Source organism: Fusarium redolens (assembly GCF_020744475.1).
Source record: "Fusarium redolens strain MPI-CAGE-AT-0023 chromosome Unknown BKA55scaffold_7, whole genome shotgun sequence".
In the NCBI taxonomy this organism is placed as follows: domain Eukaryota; kingdom Fungi; phylum Ascomycota; class Sordariomycetes; order Hypocreales; family Nectriaceae; genus Fusarium; species Fusarium redolens.
Genome location: NW_025763670.1, coordinates 528,542 through 546,402, shown reverse-complemented (window position 1 = coordinate 546,402; position 17,861 = coordinate 528,542). Strand labels below are relative to the sequence as shown.

The 17,861-nt window shown below is 49.9% G+C and overlaps 6 protein-coding genes across 6 annotated transcripts; 3 read left to right on the top strand and 3 right to left on the bottom strand.

The window, feature by feature from the left end:
- Positions 1–4,615: 4,615 nt before the first annotated feature.
- Positions 4,616–5,818, bottom strand: BKA55DRAFT_566044 (uncharacterized protein). Its single transcript, XM_046192580.1, has 4 exons — positions 5,370–5,818; positions 5,084–5,316; positions 4,937–5,038; positions 4,616–4,886 (listed from the first exon to the last, which is right to left on the bottom strand). Exons 1-4 carry the CDS (start codon positions 5,669–5,671, stop codon positions 4,696–4,698), a joined length of 828 nt encoding a protein of 275 aa, XP_046049898.1. The 5' UTR covers positions 5,672–5,818; the 3' UTR covers positions 4,616–4,695.
- A 139-nt stretch (positions 5,819–5,957) lies between these two features.
- On the bottom strand, positions 5,958–8,318 carry BKA55DRAFT_566043 (uncharacterized protein). Its single transcript, XM_046192579.1, has 5 exons — positions 8,095–8,318; positions 7,820–8,046; positions 7,482–7,767; positions 6,961–7,436; positions 5,958–6,911 (listed from the first exon to the last, which is right to left on the bottom strand). The coding sequence occupies exons 1-5, from the start codon at positions 8,112–8,114 to the stop codon at positions 6,130–6,132; spliced, it is 1,791 nt and encodes a 596-aa protein (XP_046049897.1). The 5' UTR covers positions 8,115–8,318; the 3' UTR covers positions 5,958–6,129.
- Positions 8,319–8,382: 64 nt separating this feature from the next.
- On the top strand, positions 8,383–9,966 carry BKA55DRAFT_566039 (uncharacterized protein). The gene is made up of 2 exons (XM_046192578.1): positions 8,383–8,549; positions 8,599–9,966. Exons 1-2 carry the CDS (start codon positions 8,480–8,482, stop codon positions 9,471–9,473), a joined length of 945 nt encoding a protein of 314 aa, XP_046049896.1. The 5' UTR covers positions 8,383–8,479; the 3' UTR covers positions 9,474–9,966.
- Positions 9,967–11,995, top strand: BKA55DRAFT_566037 (uncharacterized protein). The gene is made up of 4 exons (XM_046192577.1): positions 9,967–10,319; positions 10,367–10,745; positions 10,793–11,358; positions 11,420–11,995. Exons 1-4 carry the CDS (start codon positions 10,155–10,157, stop codon positions 11,915–11,917), a joined length of 1,608 nt encoding a protein of 535 aa, XP_046049895.1. The 5' UTR covers positions 9,967–10,154; the 3' UTR covers positions 11,918–11,995.
- On the bottom strand, positions 11,988–14,484 carry BKA55DRAFT_613167 (copper amine oxidase). Its single transcript, XM_046196678.1, has 2 exons — positions 14,174–14,484; positions 11,988–14,121 (listed from the first exon to the last, which is right to left on the bottom strand). Exons 1-2 carry the CDS (start codon positions 14,274–14,276, stop codon positions 12,116–12,118), a joined length of 2,109 nt encoding a protein of 702 aa, XP_046049894.1. The 5' UTR covers positions 14,277–14,484; the 3' UTR covers positions 11,988–12,115.
- Positions 14,485–15,624: 1,140 nt separating this feature from the next.
- BKA55DRAFT_566034 (amino acid/polyamine transporter I) lies at positions 15,625–17,728 on the top strand. Its single transcript, XM_046192576.1, has one exon. The coding sequence runs from the start codon at positions 15,892–15,894 to the stop codon at positions 17,557–17,559; it is 1,668 nt and encodes a 555-aa protein (XP_046049893.1). The 5' UTR covers positions 15,625–15,891; the 3' UTR covers positions 17,560–17,728.
- Positions 17,729–17,861: the final 133 nt, after the last annotated feature.

The window sequence follows — 17,861 nt, the reverse complement described above, 5'->3', positions numbered from 1 at the left end:
GATCTTTTTCTCTCCTCTTTTTCCAAGTAGAGATTGCACAGCATCTAATACAGCGAGGTTTATTCTTGTTTATTTTGTACCCGTCTTCTTGACCATTTATCTAGTGTACCCGACCCCTCCAACTCACCGCCGCCCGCCGATCATATCACCCACTCGAACCGTTACTTTCCCCCGGGACCCACGAAGTACACACGAAACAAACTCGCAACAAACATAATATTCTCTTTTATTTCTTTATCACAGTATAGCAGTCCTACAATATGAGGAAGTCACAGACCAAGACGAAACAAGCCCCGCCAGCGCGTCGGCCATTCGATCCATTGTCACAATATGAGCAACAACGGCAGCAAGAAACTGCCATGGCCCTCACGATCCGGGGTAACCCGCCCAGAAACAAGTCGGATTCATGGGATGAGAGCACAAGGAACTCAGGATCCAGCTCTGCCATGACGAGAAACAGATCTATCTCACGACCACCAACACGTCGACCAGACTCCGATGGGCTCTCAACAGTGTCTGAAGCCACTACTGCCTCTGACGCTTCGACTGTCTCATCCAACACTGTCTCATCTACATCCACAAGCCCACCTCTACGGAACCAACGACAGGATTCAGGACGAGGCTTCATGTTCCAACCTCCTCAACTTCGCTTCCGCAGCACTCAAGACACACGATCACCAGAGCCTTCACCCAGAATGTCATACATGTCGGATGACAACTACGACTCAGCTTCAGAGGTTGGCTGGGGCACTTCATCCAATGTATCTGTCTCAACAAGGGCCACTACTGTCATGAGCGACAGTGAAGACGACTGTGCCAAGACCCCAACACGATCTCGCTCTATTGTTCGTCAGTCAAGCATGAGCACATCTCAACAATCTCGACCTACAGAGAAGAGAGTTGAGTTTGAGACAGATCGACAGCTTGAGCGTCGAACAGAACGAGAGGTTGAGAGAACATCTGGTCGTCAGGTTGAGCGTCAACAAGAGCGGACTAAGGAACGATCACGAAGTCGTGGTCGGACCTTTCACATCCACATCGAGCCCAAGGCCCAGGAGCCTGCGAGCAACGCCAACAATCAGCAGCAACAGCTACAACAGCAGCCACAGCAACAACAACAACAACAACAACAGCAGCAGCAACCACAGCAACTGCAGTTGCAACAGCCTCAACAGCAACAGCAACAGACTACCGTCAACCCACAAAATGCTATGGTTTCATCGTCGGTCACCCAGACTACTACATCACAGACCTACACGCATCAACCCATAATGGCCCAACAACCTATCGTCAGCCATCAACCTGCTGTTGCGCCTCAGCCCATGATCGCCCAGCCTGTCATGCAACAGCCCTTGATGTTCCCTGCTCAGCCTATCAGCCCTCCCGTCATGCAACCCGTCATGCAACAGCCTTTCCAGCAGCCCATGGTCCAGCAACAACCCGTTGTCCAACAACAACAGCCTCAGCCTGCTCCACCAGTTCAACGCATCCCCGAGGAGCGTCAGCTTCCTGAGCCTGTGCGTCCTCCTTCTCGTCAACGGGCTCGCTCACGTGTTGACGTCGAGCGGACTATGAACAATGAGCTCGAGAACCTCAGGAGCGAGCTCAAGTCTCTCAAAGCCAAGCAGAAAGAGACTCTCAAGGATCTTGATGACGCTCGGTATAGACTCTCCAGCATGCAGACAGACAAGGATGAGCTCCGAGAGGAGAGGAACAAGGCTCAAGCTACCAGGGACAGACTCGTTACCGAGTTTGAGGAGCAGACCCGGCTGCTTGAGAGGACAAGGACACGTCTCGATGAGCAGCGTCGCACCTTGGAGAGGTTCGAGAAGGACCGCGACATGTCAATTGACAAGGTCAAGAGGGATCGTGACCAAGTCCTTGACCGCTTCAAGCGTGAGCGTGACCAAGCTATTGAGGTCGTCGACAAGTTCAAGAGAGAGCGCGACCAAGCTGTTGAGCAAGCCCAGAGAGATCTCGACTTGACTATCTCAAAGTCCAAGAAGGATCGCGACCAAGAGTTGCAGAGACTTCAGCGCGAGCGAGATGAAGTCATCCAGCGCATTCAGCGAGAACGCGACTCTGTTGTTGATAGACTTCAGAAGGATCGTGAAGTTGCTGCTGAGAAGGCCAAGAAGGATCTTGATGTCTCCATTGCCAAATCCAAGAAGGAGCGCGATTCTGCTATCGCTAAGCTCCAGAAGGAACGTGACCACGCTCTTGAGCAGGTCAAGAAGGAAAGGGATCAGGCTATCAGCCAGGCTAAGAAGGAGCGTGATTTGATCGTCTCAAAGCTCACCAAGGAGCGAGATGAGCTCTTGCAGACTGAGCAGAACTTCAGCAACAGAGTCAAGGAGCTTGAGGACCATCTCGCCAAGCACCGAGAGCTCAAGGCTGCTCTTGAGAGAAACTATGAGGATCTCAAGAAAACCAGCCAAGAGTCTACTCAGTCTTACAGCAAGTTTGAAGCAAAGGCTATCAACCTGGAGAGAGAGCTCGAAGACATCAAGGCTATCCGCAAGTCTCAAGAGACAGCCTATCAAGCTCGCATTGCAACCATGGAGATCTCTCAAGAGTCCATGCAATTCCGCGTTAGCAACATGGAAGAAGATCTTCTCGACAAGGCCAAGGAGCTCGGCGAGCTCACTGTGGAGCGTGATCGCTACAAGACAGACAGCGAGAACTCCAAGTCTCAAGTCGAGTCTCTGAACAAGGACAAGTCAGGCCTTGAGGAGGACAAGAGGAACATGCTGAAGCAAATCACTGATCTCACAAGCGACAAATCAAGACTCCAGGAACAGCTAACGGGACTCGAAACCGACAAGAAGGCACTCGAAGCGCAGGTCACGACGCTTCAGGCTACGATCGACGACTTGAGGAAGGAGAAGGACACCTGGACCAAGGACACTGAGAGTAAGGAAGCCCGAATCACTGGTCTTGATACCGAGAACGGAGAGCTTAAATCGCAGATCGAATCAATCACTAAGGAGAAGGAGGCGGTGGCAAAGGAGGTTGAGGAGGTTGAGACGAAGAGGAAGAAGTTGAAGAAGAAGTATGAGCAGTTGCACGGGGAGAACAAGACGATGAAGGAGCAGGTGAGGAGTCTGTTGAATGATCAGGATGATCAGACGTCGCAGGTGTTGAGGTTGGCGGTTGAAGTGAAGAGTTTGAGGTCGGAGAACTCGAGTCTCAAGTCGTTGTCAGATACTGCGAGCGTGGTGTCGAGTTCGCTGTCGACGATTTCGAGCTCTGTTAGTACGGTTGATGACACTGCTAGTGTTGTCTCTGATGCTACGGAGAAGCCAGACCCTGCGAGTGTACCGCAGCCTGCGTCTGTTGAGGATGTACCGGACACTGAGGATGTGATTGTTGTTGAGGAGGAGGTTGAAGGGTCTGCGTCTGTACCTGAAGCTGAGCCTGAGCCTGAGGCAAAGGTTGAGGAGGCAGAAGCCCCAGTTGAAGAAAAGGCCGAGCCAGAGGTCGCTGCAGAGGAGAAGGTTGAAGAAGCAGCACCTGAGCCAGAACCCGAGGCTGTCCCAGCACCTGAAGAGCCCGCTCCCCCTACCGCCGAGGAACTTCAAGGCGAGAACACAGAACTCAAGGAGAAAGTCGCCACCACCACAGCCGAACGTGACGAAATCGCCGGCAAACTCACCACCGCCGAAGAAAACGTCACAGCCATTACTACCGAGCGCGACGACCTTACCTCCAAGCTTACCGCCACCGCAGAAAACGCTGGTAAACTCCAACTTAGCGTTGACACTTTGACTACCGAGCGCGACGAAGTCACCAAGAAGCTCGCCACCGTTGAGGAAGAAGCAGCCGCCCTCAAGGAAAAAGCTGCCTCTGTCGATACTCTCACTACCGAACGCGATGATCTCAAAGGCAAGCTCACCGCCGCCGAGGAAAACGCAGCCAAGCTCCAAGAGAAAGTTTCCACCGTCGATGCTCTGACTGCTGAACGCGATGAACTCACCAAGAAGCTTGAGAGTGCTGAGCGAGAAGCCGTCGTGTTGAAACAACTCCGCACTGAGAACAACAAGCTTATGAAGCAGCTTGACGAGGCCAAGAAGGCTCAAAAGGCTGCTAACGCGGAAGTCACCTCACTTCAGACACAGGTTGCTGCTCTTGTTGCTCAGATTAACAACGGCGGCATGACGAGGAGTAAGAGCGGTGGGGGGAGGAAGCCTATCAAGGATCCCAAAAGGGCGCAGGAGTTGGTTATTGTTCGAGATCCTCGGAATGGAAGTGGACTGTAAGGTTTCCCCTTTAACTGTTCAAGATGTAGTGATGCTAACCTTTATAGGAGCCATATTGTGCGACGACGTAACCTTAACTCCTCTGCGACGAGGTCTTCTTCTCAGTCTGATGGATCAGCTGATGCTTAGATGATGCTTAGATGATGGGATGAGATGGATGTATGAACATGTTTAACGAGTCACTCATTTGAAACCTTTCCTTTGTATTATTTCTTTGAGTTTGGGATGTTTGAGTAGTGAGATGGTTATGTAGAGGTTATACTAAGACGGACGATGCAATATCTGTATGAGGAACGGTGCATTACGATGAGATCATGAGAAGATATATTTCTTTGTGTATGGATAATAGATTAGATGAATACATATAAATTGGGAGGTTTATGACTGCCGATTAGATGTGAATGCTCACTCGAGCATGATGTCTTGTATCGAGTCACTACTGTGCTGTATAGCCACCATCCACGGGGAGGTTCACTCCAGTAACCCATCGCGCCTCCTGGCTAGCAAGGAAGATCGCAGCACCAACAAGATCTTGAGGTGATCCAGTTCCGTGAAGAGGATGCCTTGATCGGATGAGGTCCCTATCTCGAGTCTTGATGGTGTCCGCAAAAATAGCTGTCTCAGTAACTTCATCATCTGTTAGCGGTGAGGATAATTGTGACATGTTAAGCACTTACAGCCTGGGCAGATGGCATTGCAGTGAATCCCATCTCTCGCGTAATCCAGGGCGATGGTACGTGTCAAGTTTGTTACACCACCTTTCGAAGCAGCATACGCAGCTTCACGATTAGCATTGCGAAGATTGTAGAGAGGGGGTTTCTTACCATTCGTGTACCCTCCTACGAGGCCAAAAATGGAAGACATGTTGATGATCCAGCCTCGATCACCTGTCTCAGACTTGTCTTGCTTCAGCATCTGAGCAATGACATACTTGCTGACCAGAAAGATGGATTTGAGGTTGACAGCAATGGTCAAATCCCACCAATCTTCCGGAGTCTCGTGAACCCGACGAGGTTCTTTGCCTGCCTCAACAGAAATACCAGCATTGTTGACCAGTCTGTACGGAGTGAGCGTCTATTCTCGGCGGGTTATCTAGGGCATTTTACTTACACGTCAATGCGGCCAAACTGGATGACAGCTCTAGCTACCAGTTGTTCCACGGCAGCGGTTTTGGTAACATCTGTCTCAACGAATATAGCCTGGCCGCCATTTGATCTGATCAGTTCATCCGTGTTGACCTCCTCCTCTCCGTTCACACTCGCGCGTGCAGCCGGTTGGAGATCAGCGCAGACGAGATGCGCCCCCTCATGAGAGTAAGCCAATGCGATTGCACGGCCCAAGCCAGATGAAGAGCCTGTCACGATGCAGACTTTACCAGCCAGACGAGGTCCAAAAGTCGAAGTCGCCATCATTTCTGTTCTTGATCAAGGTATTGAAATTAATGCGTTTATTTAATCTGAGCAGTCAGTATTTATAGAGATGTCGAAGTATCACTCGGAGCTACCGGACTGTAAGCCGCGGCTTATCCCTTGACCTAACCGCAATTCGTCACCTTGCAGCGCTCGCAGCGGTATCAGTATTTTGAGTTTGGTTCTTGTAGCGCTGATGTGACGTGCCGTAAATGGACAACAAGCCGAATGACCAATAAGAATGAGTATCTGGGGCCGTCTCACGAGTTAATGGTAATCAAGGCGAAGATCAACGCGGGATTACTGCTCGCCTCGGTAACATCACAGACGATTGCATGGTTGACTATGTAACTTTGCAATCTCGGCTTGGAACTATTATTCCTCATTTACTCTATCAACGGAACGTTGCGGCTTAGCTATCATCACGACAGAATCGAGCACGACTAAGGGTTCATGCTTCATTAGCTATCTTGAGGCCATTCATCTACAAGCTTGGCCCGATGAAACTTCGTAGTCCATCCCAAATCCCTCTCAACATCTTCCAAAAGCCTCAGAACCGCCTCCTGCTCGCCCTTTTCATAAAATACTTGCCCCGCCACGAATAAGGCCTGCACTGAATTCGCCCTTACGGGATCCGAGGGCTCCGCTAAACTAACACCACAAATTTCTCTTGCGTAATGATGTACTTCTTGTTGGATTTGTCGATAAGACTTTAATCGCGCTGAGACAGTGGAGCGTATAAATGTTGATTCTTGGGGTTGGTTTACCAGGAGGAGAATCATGGCCATATGGTAGTTTTGCATTGTTGCGGCGCAGATAGGGAGTTCGTACCATATTTGGGTGAAGCTGCTGAAGGAGTCTGAGGAGGGGTATGGTGTTCGAGCGTAGGGTGTGAATGTTGATGGAAGACTGTCGTGCCATTTTTTGAATTCTGTCATTAGCATTTTCCAGCGTTCGAGAAGGCGTTCTTGCGTTACGCCGATGGTAGGACGTTGGCCGAGAGGGAGTGCGTAGTCTGATGGGTTGATCGCGTCGCCTGAGGTGAGATGATTTGAGAGTTTGCCAATGAGCCACGTTAATTCATTACTTTTGGTATCCTCTTCGATATCAGCTACGGTACGAATATCTGCTGAGCATGGAGGACTGAAGGGCATGAGGGCTCCGTCTTCTGTGGTGGCAAGACCTGCATTCTGCCAAAGACGTACGTCTTTTAGGTCGAGACGAGTCTGAGTTTCGCTAATGACTGAGAATTCAGTGAGATGAACAGCTGGGGGGAGACGGTTGAAGCTTACAGGCACAGAGAAGATCTTGACGTGCTAAGCTCCAGAGAATAGGCCCCTGAATGGCTGTGCGTGGTATCACCACCGGCGAAGCAGGATGTGAAGTATCTTCCGTTGGACTGAACAGCGGCAAAGCACTGAGATGGGCTCGCCAGGCCGTCCCAGGTGCATCCATCAGTTCATAGATACAAAGGATAGCAACCGCAGCAAGCATATCCTCTTTGTCACTCAAGCTATTCTCATAGGTACAAAGGTCAACTGCATTCTTCAGATGGTGGATAGCCTCATCGTAGTGCTTTGCGGATTCATATCGCCAGTCATATCCTCGCCATCTGGAGTCTTCGAACCTTAGGTTAAGGCGACTCTTGTTCACGCGATATAGATGTTTCGCAGCGATGGCACACATGGACGACTTGAGTAAGGGACTAGTTGCTGCTTTGACGGGGACTTTGCCCGAGAAGTAACAACCAGTATCAAAGATGTCAAACCTTATATTGTTAGAACTACTTATATCAATGGAGAGGAGGACTCACCAAATACCTGGTCCTTCTTTGTAATGCTTTAGCAGATGAAGTGTTGCCAGTCTTGAGTGATCTGGATGTTCGCCAGGAGTTGAGGCTGCTTCGAATTCGGCGTCTGGAACGTATGGTTCTTCATCAATGATAACAGAAGTACCGGTCCAAGAGCCTGCTTGTGGTTCAGGAGACTCTATCACCTGCACTGCGTCTGCCGTATAAGATGTCTCCCGTGTTTCATCAGTATAGTCAACCCTTATGCTATCTTGCTCCGCATAGGGATCCTCAACATGGACAAAGTAAACTGAGCATACTCATGTTAGCAACCAGACACGCACGATAAGCTTGGCACTTACGTTCGTCCGGAACCTCGACCCAGACATGATCCGCCTCAAAAGCATCACTGGTATCAACAGCATCAAAATCTTCAACAACTTCGCTTCGACTCCTCTTTCTAGCGTAGCTCTGAAATGGCCGAAATACAGATCTCTTGGAGTAACTGCACGTTCGCGAACTTTTGCTACATGCTCCACAGACCGGTTTTGCTTCATCACATTTCAACTTTCTGCTTCTGCAAGTTTGGCTTGCTCGCCGTCAGTACCTCATTCCATCAAGATGAGGGGTAACTTACCAGCCAGAAAAAGACCGCATTGTCGTCAAGCCGAGAAATTGATAGAAAGCATTTAGGTGATCGAGCCGAACAGTGTTTTATGAACAAGGTGCATGTTCCGATGCGGGTTGCCACCGGTGGATGAGTTAGATGCGGAGACCAAGCCGAAAGATGGGCGGACAGAACAGGGCATCAAGGCGAGGAGAGTGAAGAATGTGGGGTGATGAGTGACGTCTCGGCAGTTTGAAGCCCCAGTTGATAAGCGGACCCGATTAGCGGAGCCGACTTGTATATGAAGTTGTTTAGGTTATTTATTGAGCTGAATGGCTTCTATTTCTGCTGGCTTAACCTATAAGCAGCATAGTAACACTCTGTGAATTAAGTACTGTTATCAAATCTTATCATCATGTCTTCTCAATCAGCTCAACCATTCTCCGTCTCTGGTAAGACCGCCATCGTCACAGGCGCTGGGTCAGGTACATCTACCCCAACAATTCATATGAACCACATGCTCATAACTCCCAGGAATCAACTATGAGTTTGCTCAGATTTTGCTCGCAAAAAATTGCAACGTCGTCATAGCAGACCTCTCCCTGAGACCAGAAGCCGAAGCTCTAGTCTCAAAGTACAAAGACTCCTCTCCACGAGCAGTTTTTGTCAAAACAGACGTCACATCCTGGAAAGATCTCACCAACGCATTCAAGACCGCCGTTAAAGAATTTGGCGACTTTGACATCGTCTGTCCTGGGGCTGGCGTCTACGAGCCTCATTTTTCTAACTTTTGGCACCCTCCGGGATCCGCTGAATCTAAAGATCCTCTTGACGGCGATCATTACAAGCTACTTGATATTAACCTCACGCATCCGATTCGTGCCACACAACTTGCTATCTCACAATGGTTACATGGATCCCCCAAGAAAGTCTCACCTGAAAATCCAAAGCGAGTCATTCATATTTCCTCTATTGCAGCTCAATGCCCCGCGCTCAGAAGTCCTATGTACGGAGCAAGCAAATTCGGCATCACAGGTTTTGTACGATGTCTTGCAGAAGTTGAGAAAATTGGCGTTCGTGTCAATGCCGTTGCACCTGGGCTCGTGCGCACCCCGTTATGGACAGAACATCCCGAGAAGTTGAAATATGTGAATGAGGGGCAGGATGAGTGGGTTACACCTCAAGAAGTTGCCGAGGCCATGCTTCTTTGTGTGGAGAGTGACAAGTACCCTGGTGGAACGGTGCTTGAGGTTGGAAAGAACAACACCCGTTGTGTGCAGCTGTTCAATGATCCTGGGCCCGATACGACTGGTCAGTCGAAGGGAGTTTCTATTAGTAACACTGAGGAGGCGGATAAGAGTATTTGGGAGTGGCTTGGTGATAAGTCAATCTGGGGTTCAACTTTGTAAGCGCGTTAGCTAGTTTGTTGTAGCATCAAGAGCCAGTCTTTACCTCAGATCATGTTCTATCCCTCGGTTCAGCTGCAGTTCACACAATAGCCCCGCAATGTAACAAGCGAGTTATTGAGCTGCACTTGTGAAAGTGCCACGCATCAGTCTCAAATGCATACGCGGGTTACTTATTTAGGTAACCGACGATGTCAAGTGACCCTGATGTCTGTGTTGTTCTCGGCTTAGCCAGTCAACATGACTTCCCCTCTTCTCGCTGTACGCCACTTCAATTCATTGCAGCGAGGTGCAGCGGCATAAACCCACGCGAATGCGACCCCCGCTTGTTGTCTCCTCGTTTATGTAATTTTATCGTTGCCTAATGCCCCCGAATGTTGAGGAATCTTTGGAGTCGGCTTGTTGTCCGTGTTTTTGGGTCGTAAGTGGCTTATACCCACATTTCGCCTTGATTACCACTTTGGGATGTGATGATGTCGTCAACTTAAGGACTGCAGTGGTGAAGGCGCAGAATAACAATGTATGTATTACAAGGCGTAGCAATCTCGATTGAGGTGTTTGTAGCTACTAGTTTGCGTCACGATTATATATCCATCAATACAATGCCCAGACCTGAGTCCCTCATTTATTTCATCTTCTGAGAATAGCTGTATTCGTTTTACGTGTTCTGCAAGAAAAGACAGTATGCGTCAAACAGACGTCCTCATAATCGGTGCCGGGATGTCAGGCATTGGTCTCGGTGTTCAATTGATCCGCAAATTCGGCACCAGGAACTTCGAGATCATTGAGAAAGACTCTGGAATGGCCGGGACATGGCGAGTCAACAGCTATCCAGGCTGTGGATGCGATGTATGCATCGAGTAACCCAGAGATATAGCAACTAACTCTTCTTGCAGGTTCCATCTCATTTTTACTCTTATTCCTTCGCTCTCAATCCCAACTGGTCTCAAGCATATGCTATGCAACCTGAGATCCAAACCTACTTCAACGATGTTGCCAAGAAGTACGATATTGAGAGACATGTAAGGTTCAACTCAGTTGTTGAGTCTGCTCGTTGGGACGAGTCTTCTGGGACTTGGGAAGTCACCATCCGAGATATGACGACAGCAGAAATTCTCATCCGTCGTTCCAAAGTTCTTATCTCGGCTGTTGGTGCCCTCTCTGTCCCCAAAGAGTGCGACATTCCCGGCGCTTCTGACTTTGAGGGGCGAATGTTCCATACAGCTAAGTGGGATCATTCGCTCAATTGGAAAGATAAGGAAGTTGTCATAATAGGTGAGCTTATCACAGCAAGTACTTGACGCAGTGGCTCACTGCCTTAGGAAACGGCTGCAGCGCAACTCAAGTCCTCCCAGCCATAAGCTCAGGAGGCAGCGCCGTGAAGAAAGCAACCCAGTTCGCAAGACAAGCGCATTGGCTTGCTGAGCGTCCTAATCCAAGGTACTCGGCCACTTTCAAGTGGACTATGAAATGGATCCCCTTCATAATGCGCTTATATCGTGCATGGTTATACTACCTCAAAGAGCGAGACTTTGCAGGCTTTAGAGTTGCCGAAGGTCTTCAAATCCGGAATCAGTGGGCGAAAGATACTACTAACTATATCCGAAGGACGGCACCGGCTGAGTATCTGGACTTTCTGGTTCCCAAAACTGAGGTTGGCTGCAAGCGAAGGGTAAATGACACAGATTACCTTGCTTGTTTGCATCAAGAAAATGTCGAGCTGGTATATGATGACCCTATTCAGAAGATTGAAGCGAAAGGTGTACGAACGTCTTCTAGAAGGTTGATAACAGCGGATGCCATTGTCCTTGCGCATGGCTTTGAGACCCAGAAGCCACTCTTCCCCATGAAGATATACGGAAAGGGTGGTGTCAGCATCAACGAGCATGTAAGTGCTGTTTCCGCCACTTTCTATCAATCGTGGTCTGAAATTTGCTGACACATGACAGTGGGATCAAGTCAGTGAAGGCACGGCGTCATCCTACTTTGGAACATGCCTCTCGGAGTTCCCCAACTTCTTCATCATGATGGGTCCAAACACGTTAAGCGGTCATCTATCAGTAATTTACACCACCGAGTGCCAGATTAACTACACAATGAGAGTTCTTCGCCCAATTCTTTCCGGAAAAGCAGACATCGTTGAGGTTACTCCCGAAGCTGAGAAGAAAGACATTGACAGAGTTCAAGAGAAAGCTAAAAGCCTTGTATGGGCGACAGGATGCACATCGTGGTTTATCGATGAAAAGACAAATAGGAACACGATCATGTTCCCGGACTGGCAGTTCAAGTTCTGGTTGCGAAGCGTATTTGTTGCATGGAATGATTTGGAGTATCGAAATGTCATCACTAACAAGCCCGCCAAGATGTCGCGAGTTGGTTTATCGCTCCTTGCCGTGGCGGGTTTAGTAGGTTTGGGGTCTTTTTACATTCAGATCTTGAGGTCATAGCTGTTCACTTGAAGAGCGACGACTGAGCAGAAGGTGTTCAAGAAGAGAGATCACTGGTAGAGACATATTTGAGAAAGGAATTCATTCATTCTTGATGTTCAACTTGCTAACTAACTATGCAAAAACCCATGATATGCCAAAATGCTAAACACTCATCCAGTTTTAAGTTTACACTACCCCAGTCATTACATCATCCATCTAAAGACGGGGAAGCGTCTTGGTAGCACAGCAAGAAGAAGGAGCCTCTTCCTCCTTCTTACCGAAAGCATCCTTAGATGCAGCATCGACACAAAGAGCCGAAGGAGGAACCCACAGACCAGGGTTCTTCTGGTAGAAATTTGAGGCGCGAAGCATGACGCTGACGGGCTCAGCAGGCATCACGGGGAAATCCTCTGTACGGGGGAAGTGAGTGAGACCAAACTGGATATAGCAGACGATATCAGTGTTCTCAATGGGCTCATCGCGAGCTACCCAGTCGAGAATGGTGCTGTTGTGAGGGTGGTTCTCGACACCGGTGGACTGGCAGACGTAGTCACCAGCAGGGAAGATCTCGTAGTCCTTGTAGGGAGTAACCCAGAGACTCTTGCGAGCGAAAGCAGCGCGGTTGTACACGACACTGCCAGGCTTGGCGAGAAGACCTGGGCAGTTGTTGTTGAGGATCTTGTAAGCGACGGGCTTCTTGGCGGATGGGTTGATGCTGTTGGGGTTGGTGATGGCCCATGATCGACTTGTCTCGTGGCAGTAGTTCGCAGCGCCCTCCTTGGCTGTTCGGAGAGGAGTGTTCTTGCAGTAGAATCCGTTGCCGTAAGGGTTCTCGGGAGATCCGACCTCTGCCTCTGAAGGCATGGCGTCGTTCTGGACGATGGAGTTGTTGGGTCCATCGATCTCGGGGTCAACACGGAGGGAGAAGATGTGCTGGTGGTTGTGAGCGTTGATGGTTGGTGCGACTTCTGTTCCGTAGGGAGCGGCTGTCTCGCTGGGGTGCATGCAGTAGGTGTTGAGCATGCCGGTAAGCTTGATCTCAAGCTTGTAGGTACCGTCGAGGGTAAAGGTGTGGTAGAAGCCGTACTCGTAGTTAGCGGCGGTGATGATTTGCGAGATGATGAGCTTGCGATCACGAGCAGAGATGACGGTGCCATCTCGGTAATCGGTGTGCTTGTATAGAAGACCGTTGTCTTCCTCGTGAATACAGATGGCGTTCTTGATGATAGCGGGATCACCCTCGCCAGTAGCCATGACGGCATCGAGGTAGTGAATGGCACCCTTGCAATCACATCCCAGCTTCAAAGAGTTGGTCATAAGACCGGTTCCATACTCACCGACGTCGAAAGCGTGCTTCTTGTGGTGAGGAGGATCGGGGTTGCCGTAGGGAACAACCATCTCGACAACGCTGATACGGTTGAAGAGAGTGCGCTCACGGTGCTCATGCTGATCCTCCATGCGAACATCAGACAGAACGATACCTTCACGGTAGTTGAATCCGATGTGCATCTTGTAACCAGCCCAAGAAATCTCATTTCCTCGCATGCGGAAAGAAACGCCCTGAGGCTGGGTGATGTTGATGGGCTTGAGGGTACCATCAATGTAGTTCTCGCCAATAAACTCAGGCATGTAGTTGTGCGAGGTAAGAGGAACCTTTGTTCGCTCACCGTTGACGTAGCGGATATCAACAGTGAGAACTTCCTCCTTCTCAGTATCGACCACGACGGAGAAATCCAACGGGTGCGCATACTGGTTATCGTTGGGCGAAGCGCGATAATACACCAGACCCTGCTGGAGACGGCGCTCATAGCCCCAACGCTGATCAACACCAATTGCCCAAGCATCGATGTAGATCTTGGACATGTCATCGATGCCGAGGTCCTTGCAGGCCTGAATGACACGAGGGTCGGCACGAGCAACACGCTCGCAGACGTCAAGATCCTCGAGGGTCAGAGTAGGACCGACTTCAGAGACGTCCTTCCAAGTCTCGACTTTGCCGTCGGCGATGTTGGCGACGACCTCGGAGACTTGACCATTGCCCTTTTCGATGACGATGGCGAAAGCGCGACGAGAAGGTCGAGGACCAGTTCGGGCGCGGAAAGCAGCATATTCTGCTTTTAGAGGCTCACGAAGAGTGAGACAGTTGAACTTTAGGGATTTGGGCTTGGCATAATCACGAATGATCTTTGCGGCAGCGCGAATCTCGTCAATCGATAGCGGATCTGGAATTGTTAGGGGGGGTTCAATTGGGGTGAATCGAGAAGGAAAACATACCGAGAGGATGTAAATGTTGAGAATTGGACAGGTCGGGAGCGGCGTCGTTGGGCTCTTCCCGAAAGATGGTGTAGCCGGCGATGGATGAGGTGTCTGCAATCATGATGAACGTTGTCTGGGCTGAGCGACTGTGCCATACGGTGGATGATCAAGTATCCGTATAAGTGTCCAAGGGTTTAGACCTGGAGGGGACAAAGTTGAAGAAGAACTGTAGCTTGAAGCGTGAGTTGATAGTTTACTGCAACGAGAAAAAAAGGAAGATATTGTCAAGAGGATAAAGAGCTTCTTATAGAGAAGAACAAAAAGTAAAAAAGCAAGGCGGATGAGAAGACACGGCATCCACCGTGTGGCGCCCGCTCCGATTGTCCTGACTGACACCGCTCCGCTGCATCTCCACTGAGCGGGAATCCGCTGAGACTTTGGGTGTAAGACATACAGAAGCAAATGCTGACAGCACAGCTACAGTTGCAGTGGCAAGCGAGATCTAGATTCGACAGGGGGACTCTACCGAAAACTGCTACAGAATTGCATTCTATGATCCTGGGGAATATCACTTTGTTGTGCCAAGCCATCTCCGGCAGTTCGATGCGCTCAAACTCTCTGATCTTGGACTCTCTCAAAACGGGCAAAACAGTGAACGTTTACTGAGGTCCACAAGTTACTGTATCTGACTGTTATCTAGCATAAACGGTTGGAGAACAAAACACGAGGCTCAATCATCTGACCCAGCCCAAGCACCGTCAATCTTCCCCTCATCTAAACTCTAACCGCTTTCAGTATCTGATTCTCAGCTTTTCCCCCATGCCCCACGCTAAACCGTTTATAGGTAACCTTTTGCAGTTTCGCTCAGCAGCCGATAAGAATGTCCTCTCTCCCCCGAGATAACCGAACAGGTGATCCCTTCTCTCCCCCTTGATTACGTTTTCCCAAGCTTCCCTCGTCTATACCGGCCCGGTCGAAAAAGCAACGCGTTATTCCCCACGGGGAAGTGGTTACACAAAACGCTGAAATTCATCACGTAATGGAAATCTCATCGTCCTCTCTCCTGATGCGACGCATCGTAATTCCCCATGGGGTACCCTCACGTTTCCCCGCAAACCGCCAGGCCAAGCCCTTGGAATGATCGCTAACTTCCATCTTGGCTGTGTTGTCCTGTCAGAATGTCAATGGCGGCCCTGTTTGCATCACTGGGCTTACAGTATGGCAGACGCCGTCGCTGAAGGAGGCGTTAGTAGGGCAGTATGACTGGGGTTGGAGATAACAGTGCCCCCCAAAAAGAACCTTATCTCTGTGCTACTAAACCAAATGCGCGCTTTTTTGGCCTCTGCCAGGTTTTTCGTTCAGTGCTGAAGCATCCCTACAATCAGCTACCACACAATCTCTGTACCCCGTACAGTACTATCATACCCGTAGAGCTAATTGTCACACGATACTTGATACCAAAGCACCTACCCAATTCCAATTCTGTGTGCCATGCCATGCCATCGTACCTAATAAAAAAGTCTCCTTACCAAAAAGACGTTGGTCCGTTCCCCGTAGCAAATTGGATATAAGCTCGCCACGCGCATTTGCTTTTTTACTTCCCATTTCATACAACACATCGCAACATTCTGAGTCACATCTCGCTTCATTCCCGCCAAGGCTGCCCGTCGCCTTTTTTTCTCCCTTTTACGTCATTTATTCTTTTCCTCTCGACGAGGTCATCGTCAGACGCGGCCATGACCAACGACGTCGAGACAAACTCTGCGCTCAAGCGCACAGATACTACCAACCAAGCCATCCGCGATGCAGAAGATCTCGCGAACTTTGGCCATGACCAGAGTCTCTCGCGAAAATTCAGCATGTGGAGCATGCTTGCCCTGGCCTTCTCTGTCCTGGGTACGTGGTCTACGTTCGCGCAGGGCATAGACAGCGGCTTGACCAGCGGAGGCCCAATCGCCATTCTCTGGGGTCTCTGTCTCGTGTTTGTCTGCAATGTCTGCGTTGCTGTGTCGCTGGGTGAGATGTGTAGTAGTATGCCTACTGCGCTCGGTCAGGCGTACTGGATCTCGCGATTGTGGCCGACAAAGGCTGGACGATTCACCTCGTATCTTTGTGCGTGGATCAACATGACTGGTTGGATCACTTTGTCGGCGTCGCAGATTGCCTTCATGACCGAGTTTATGCTCAAGATGAAGGTTCTCTTCCAGCCGGACTGGGCTGGTGCGGATAAGGGATGGGTTCTATTCCTCGTCTACGTCGGTGTCACTGCAGCTATGACTCTATTCAACGTCGTGGCTTGTCGAAAGGACATCGTTCTTCCATGGTTCAACAACTTTGTCGGTGTTTCCTTTGCCAGTCTTTTCTTCATCATCAGCTTGGCCATGCTTATCTCCGTCGGAACCAAGGATAACCTCCATTATCAGCCTGCCAGCTTCGTCTTTGGACAATGGATCAACCAGACTGGCTGGCCCGATGGTGTTACCTGGTTCATCGGCCTTGTCCAAGCCGCCTACGGTCTTACGGCTTTCGACGCTGCTATCCACTTGGTTGAAGAAATTCCCTCCCCACGAAAGAACATCCCCCGCGTTATCTGGCTCTCGGTCGTCATCGGCGCCATCACCGGTTTTATCTTCATGGTCGTCTGTCTCTTCTGCATCGTGGATATGGACATTGTCACTGATCCTACAACTGGTCTTGCTTTTATGGATCTTCTCAAGCAGACTGTCGGTCTTCAAGGCGGAACTGTCCTTCTGACACTGTTCATCGTGAACGGTATCGGACAGGGTATTGGAATCGTTACGACCGCTTCGCGTTTGACTTGGGGTTTTGCTCGAGATGGTGGTCTTCCGTGGAGCGGCTACTTTGCACGAGTCGACGATTTCTGGAAGGTTCCTGTTCGTGCACTCTGGCTTCAGGGCGGTGTCATGGCTCTCATCGGAGTTCTCTACACTTTCGCCTCAACAGTCTTGGAAGCTATTCTAAGCGTCAGCACGATCGCACTCACAGTATCGTACGGCATGCCCATTTTGACACTCCTCCTCGTCGGCCGAGATAAGCTCCCACCGGGCGAATTCTCCCTCGGACGATTTGGTTCAGTCATCAACTGGGTCGGCGTCGTTTACTGTGCTGTCACCACCGTTTTCTTCTTCTTCCCGAGCGCACCGAACCCCGCGGTTGCAGACATGAACTACGCCATTGCTGTTTTCGGCATCATGCTTGTCATCACGCTTGTGTTCTGGGTCGTCAAGGGACGTATCACTTATCTGGAGACCGAGGAGGCGCAGGGAAACATCATCTATGCGCAGCGCGCGGAGCGGGCTAACTATGTTGATGTCGATGTCCGAACCAAGACGGATACGGAAGCTCGTCGAGCTTCTCAGACCGGAGGGCCCAGTGCTTCTTGATTGGTTGGGAGGACTACCATAGTGAGATTTGGTGTGTAGATGTAGCAGATACGTGTAGTTGTAGTTGAAGTTTAGAATCAATGAAGATGGCACTTGCGCATGGGAAAACCCGTTCTATTTAATTGCACTGTATCTTTGGCCTATCTTACTACCATAATCGGTATAGTCGATCTCCAGTGACAGGAAACGTTGATTTAGGAAGCATATTTGCATTTTTGACAGCAAATCATACGACATGACAGTCATATCACCCCTGGATCATGCATCCAGGGTCCCATGGAGTCTCTAGCACGCGGCAAATG

Excerpts from the sequence above, each read along its gene's own strand:
- BKA55DRAFT_566044 (XM_046192580.1), bottom strand. The coding sequence starts at position 5,671 with ATGATGGCGACTTCGACTTTTGGACCTCGTCTGGCTGGTAAAGTCTGC. Across the intron at positions 5,039-5,083 it reads CGTAGGAGGGTACACGAATG|CTGCGTATGCTGCTTCGAAA; the intron begins GTAAGAAACCCC and ends CTAATCGTGAAG. Across the intron at positions 4,887-4,936 it reads CAATGCCATCTGCCCAGGCT|TTACTGAGACAGCTATTTTT; the intron begins GTAAGTGCTTAA and ends CAGATGATGAAG.
- BKA55DRAFT_566043 (XM_046192579.1), bottom strand. The coding sequence starts at position 8,114 with ATGCGGTCTTTTTCTGGCTG. Across the intron at positions 8,047-8,094 it reads ATGCGGTCTTTTTCTGGCTG|CCAAACTTGCAGAAGCAGAA; the intron begins GTAAGTTACCCC and ends ACGGCGAGCAAG. Across the intron at positions 6,912-6,960 it reads TCAAGATCTTCTCTGTGCCT|TCATTAGCGAAACTCAGACT; the intron begins GTAAGCTTCAAC and ends CTGAATTCTCAG.
- BKA55DRAFT_566039 (XM_046192578.1), top strand. The coding sequence starts at position 8,480 with ATGTCTTCTCAATCAGCTCAACCATTCTCCGTCTCTGGTAAGACCGCC. Across the intron at positions 8,550-8,598 it reads CGTCACAGGCGCTGGGTCAG|GAATCAACTATGAGTTTGCT; the intron begins GTACATCTACCC and ends CATAACTCCCAG.
- BKA55DRAFT_566037 (XM_046192577.1), top strand. The coding sequence starts at position 10,155 with ATGCGTCAAACAGACGTCCTCATAATCGGTGCCGGGATGTCAGGCATT. Across the intron at positions 10,320-10,366 it reads ATCCAGGCTGTGGATGCGAT|GTTCCATCTCATTTTTACTC; the intron begins GTATGCATCGAG and ends CTCTTCTTGCAG. Across the intron at positions 11,359-11,419 it reads GTGTCAGCATCAACGAGCAT|TGGGATCAAGTCAGTGAAGG; the intron begins GTAAGTGCTGTT and ends GACACATGACAG.
- BKA55DRAFT_613167 (XM_046196678.1), bottom strand. The coding sequence starts at position 14,276 with ATGATTGCAGACACCTCATCCATCGCCGGCTACACCATCTTTCGGGAA. Across the intron at positions 14,122-14,173 it reads TCAACATTTACATCCTCTCG|ATCCGCTATCGATTGACGAG; the intron begins GTATGTTTTCCT and ends TAACAATTCCAG.
- BKA55DRAFT_566034 (XM_046192576.1), top strand. The coding sequence starts at position 15,892 with ATGACCAACGACGTCGAGACAAACTCTGCGCTCAAGCGCACAGATACT.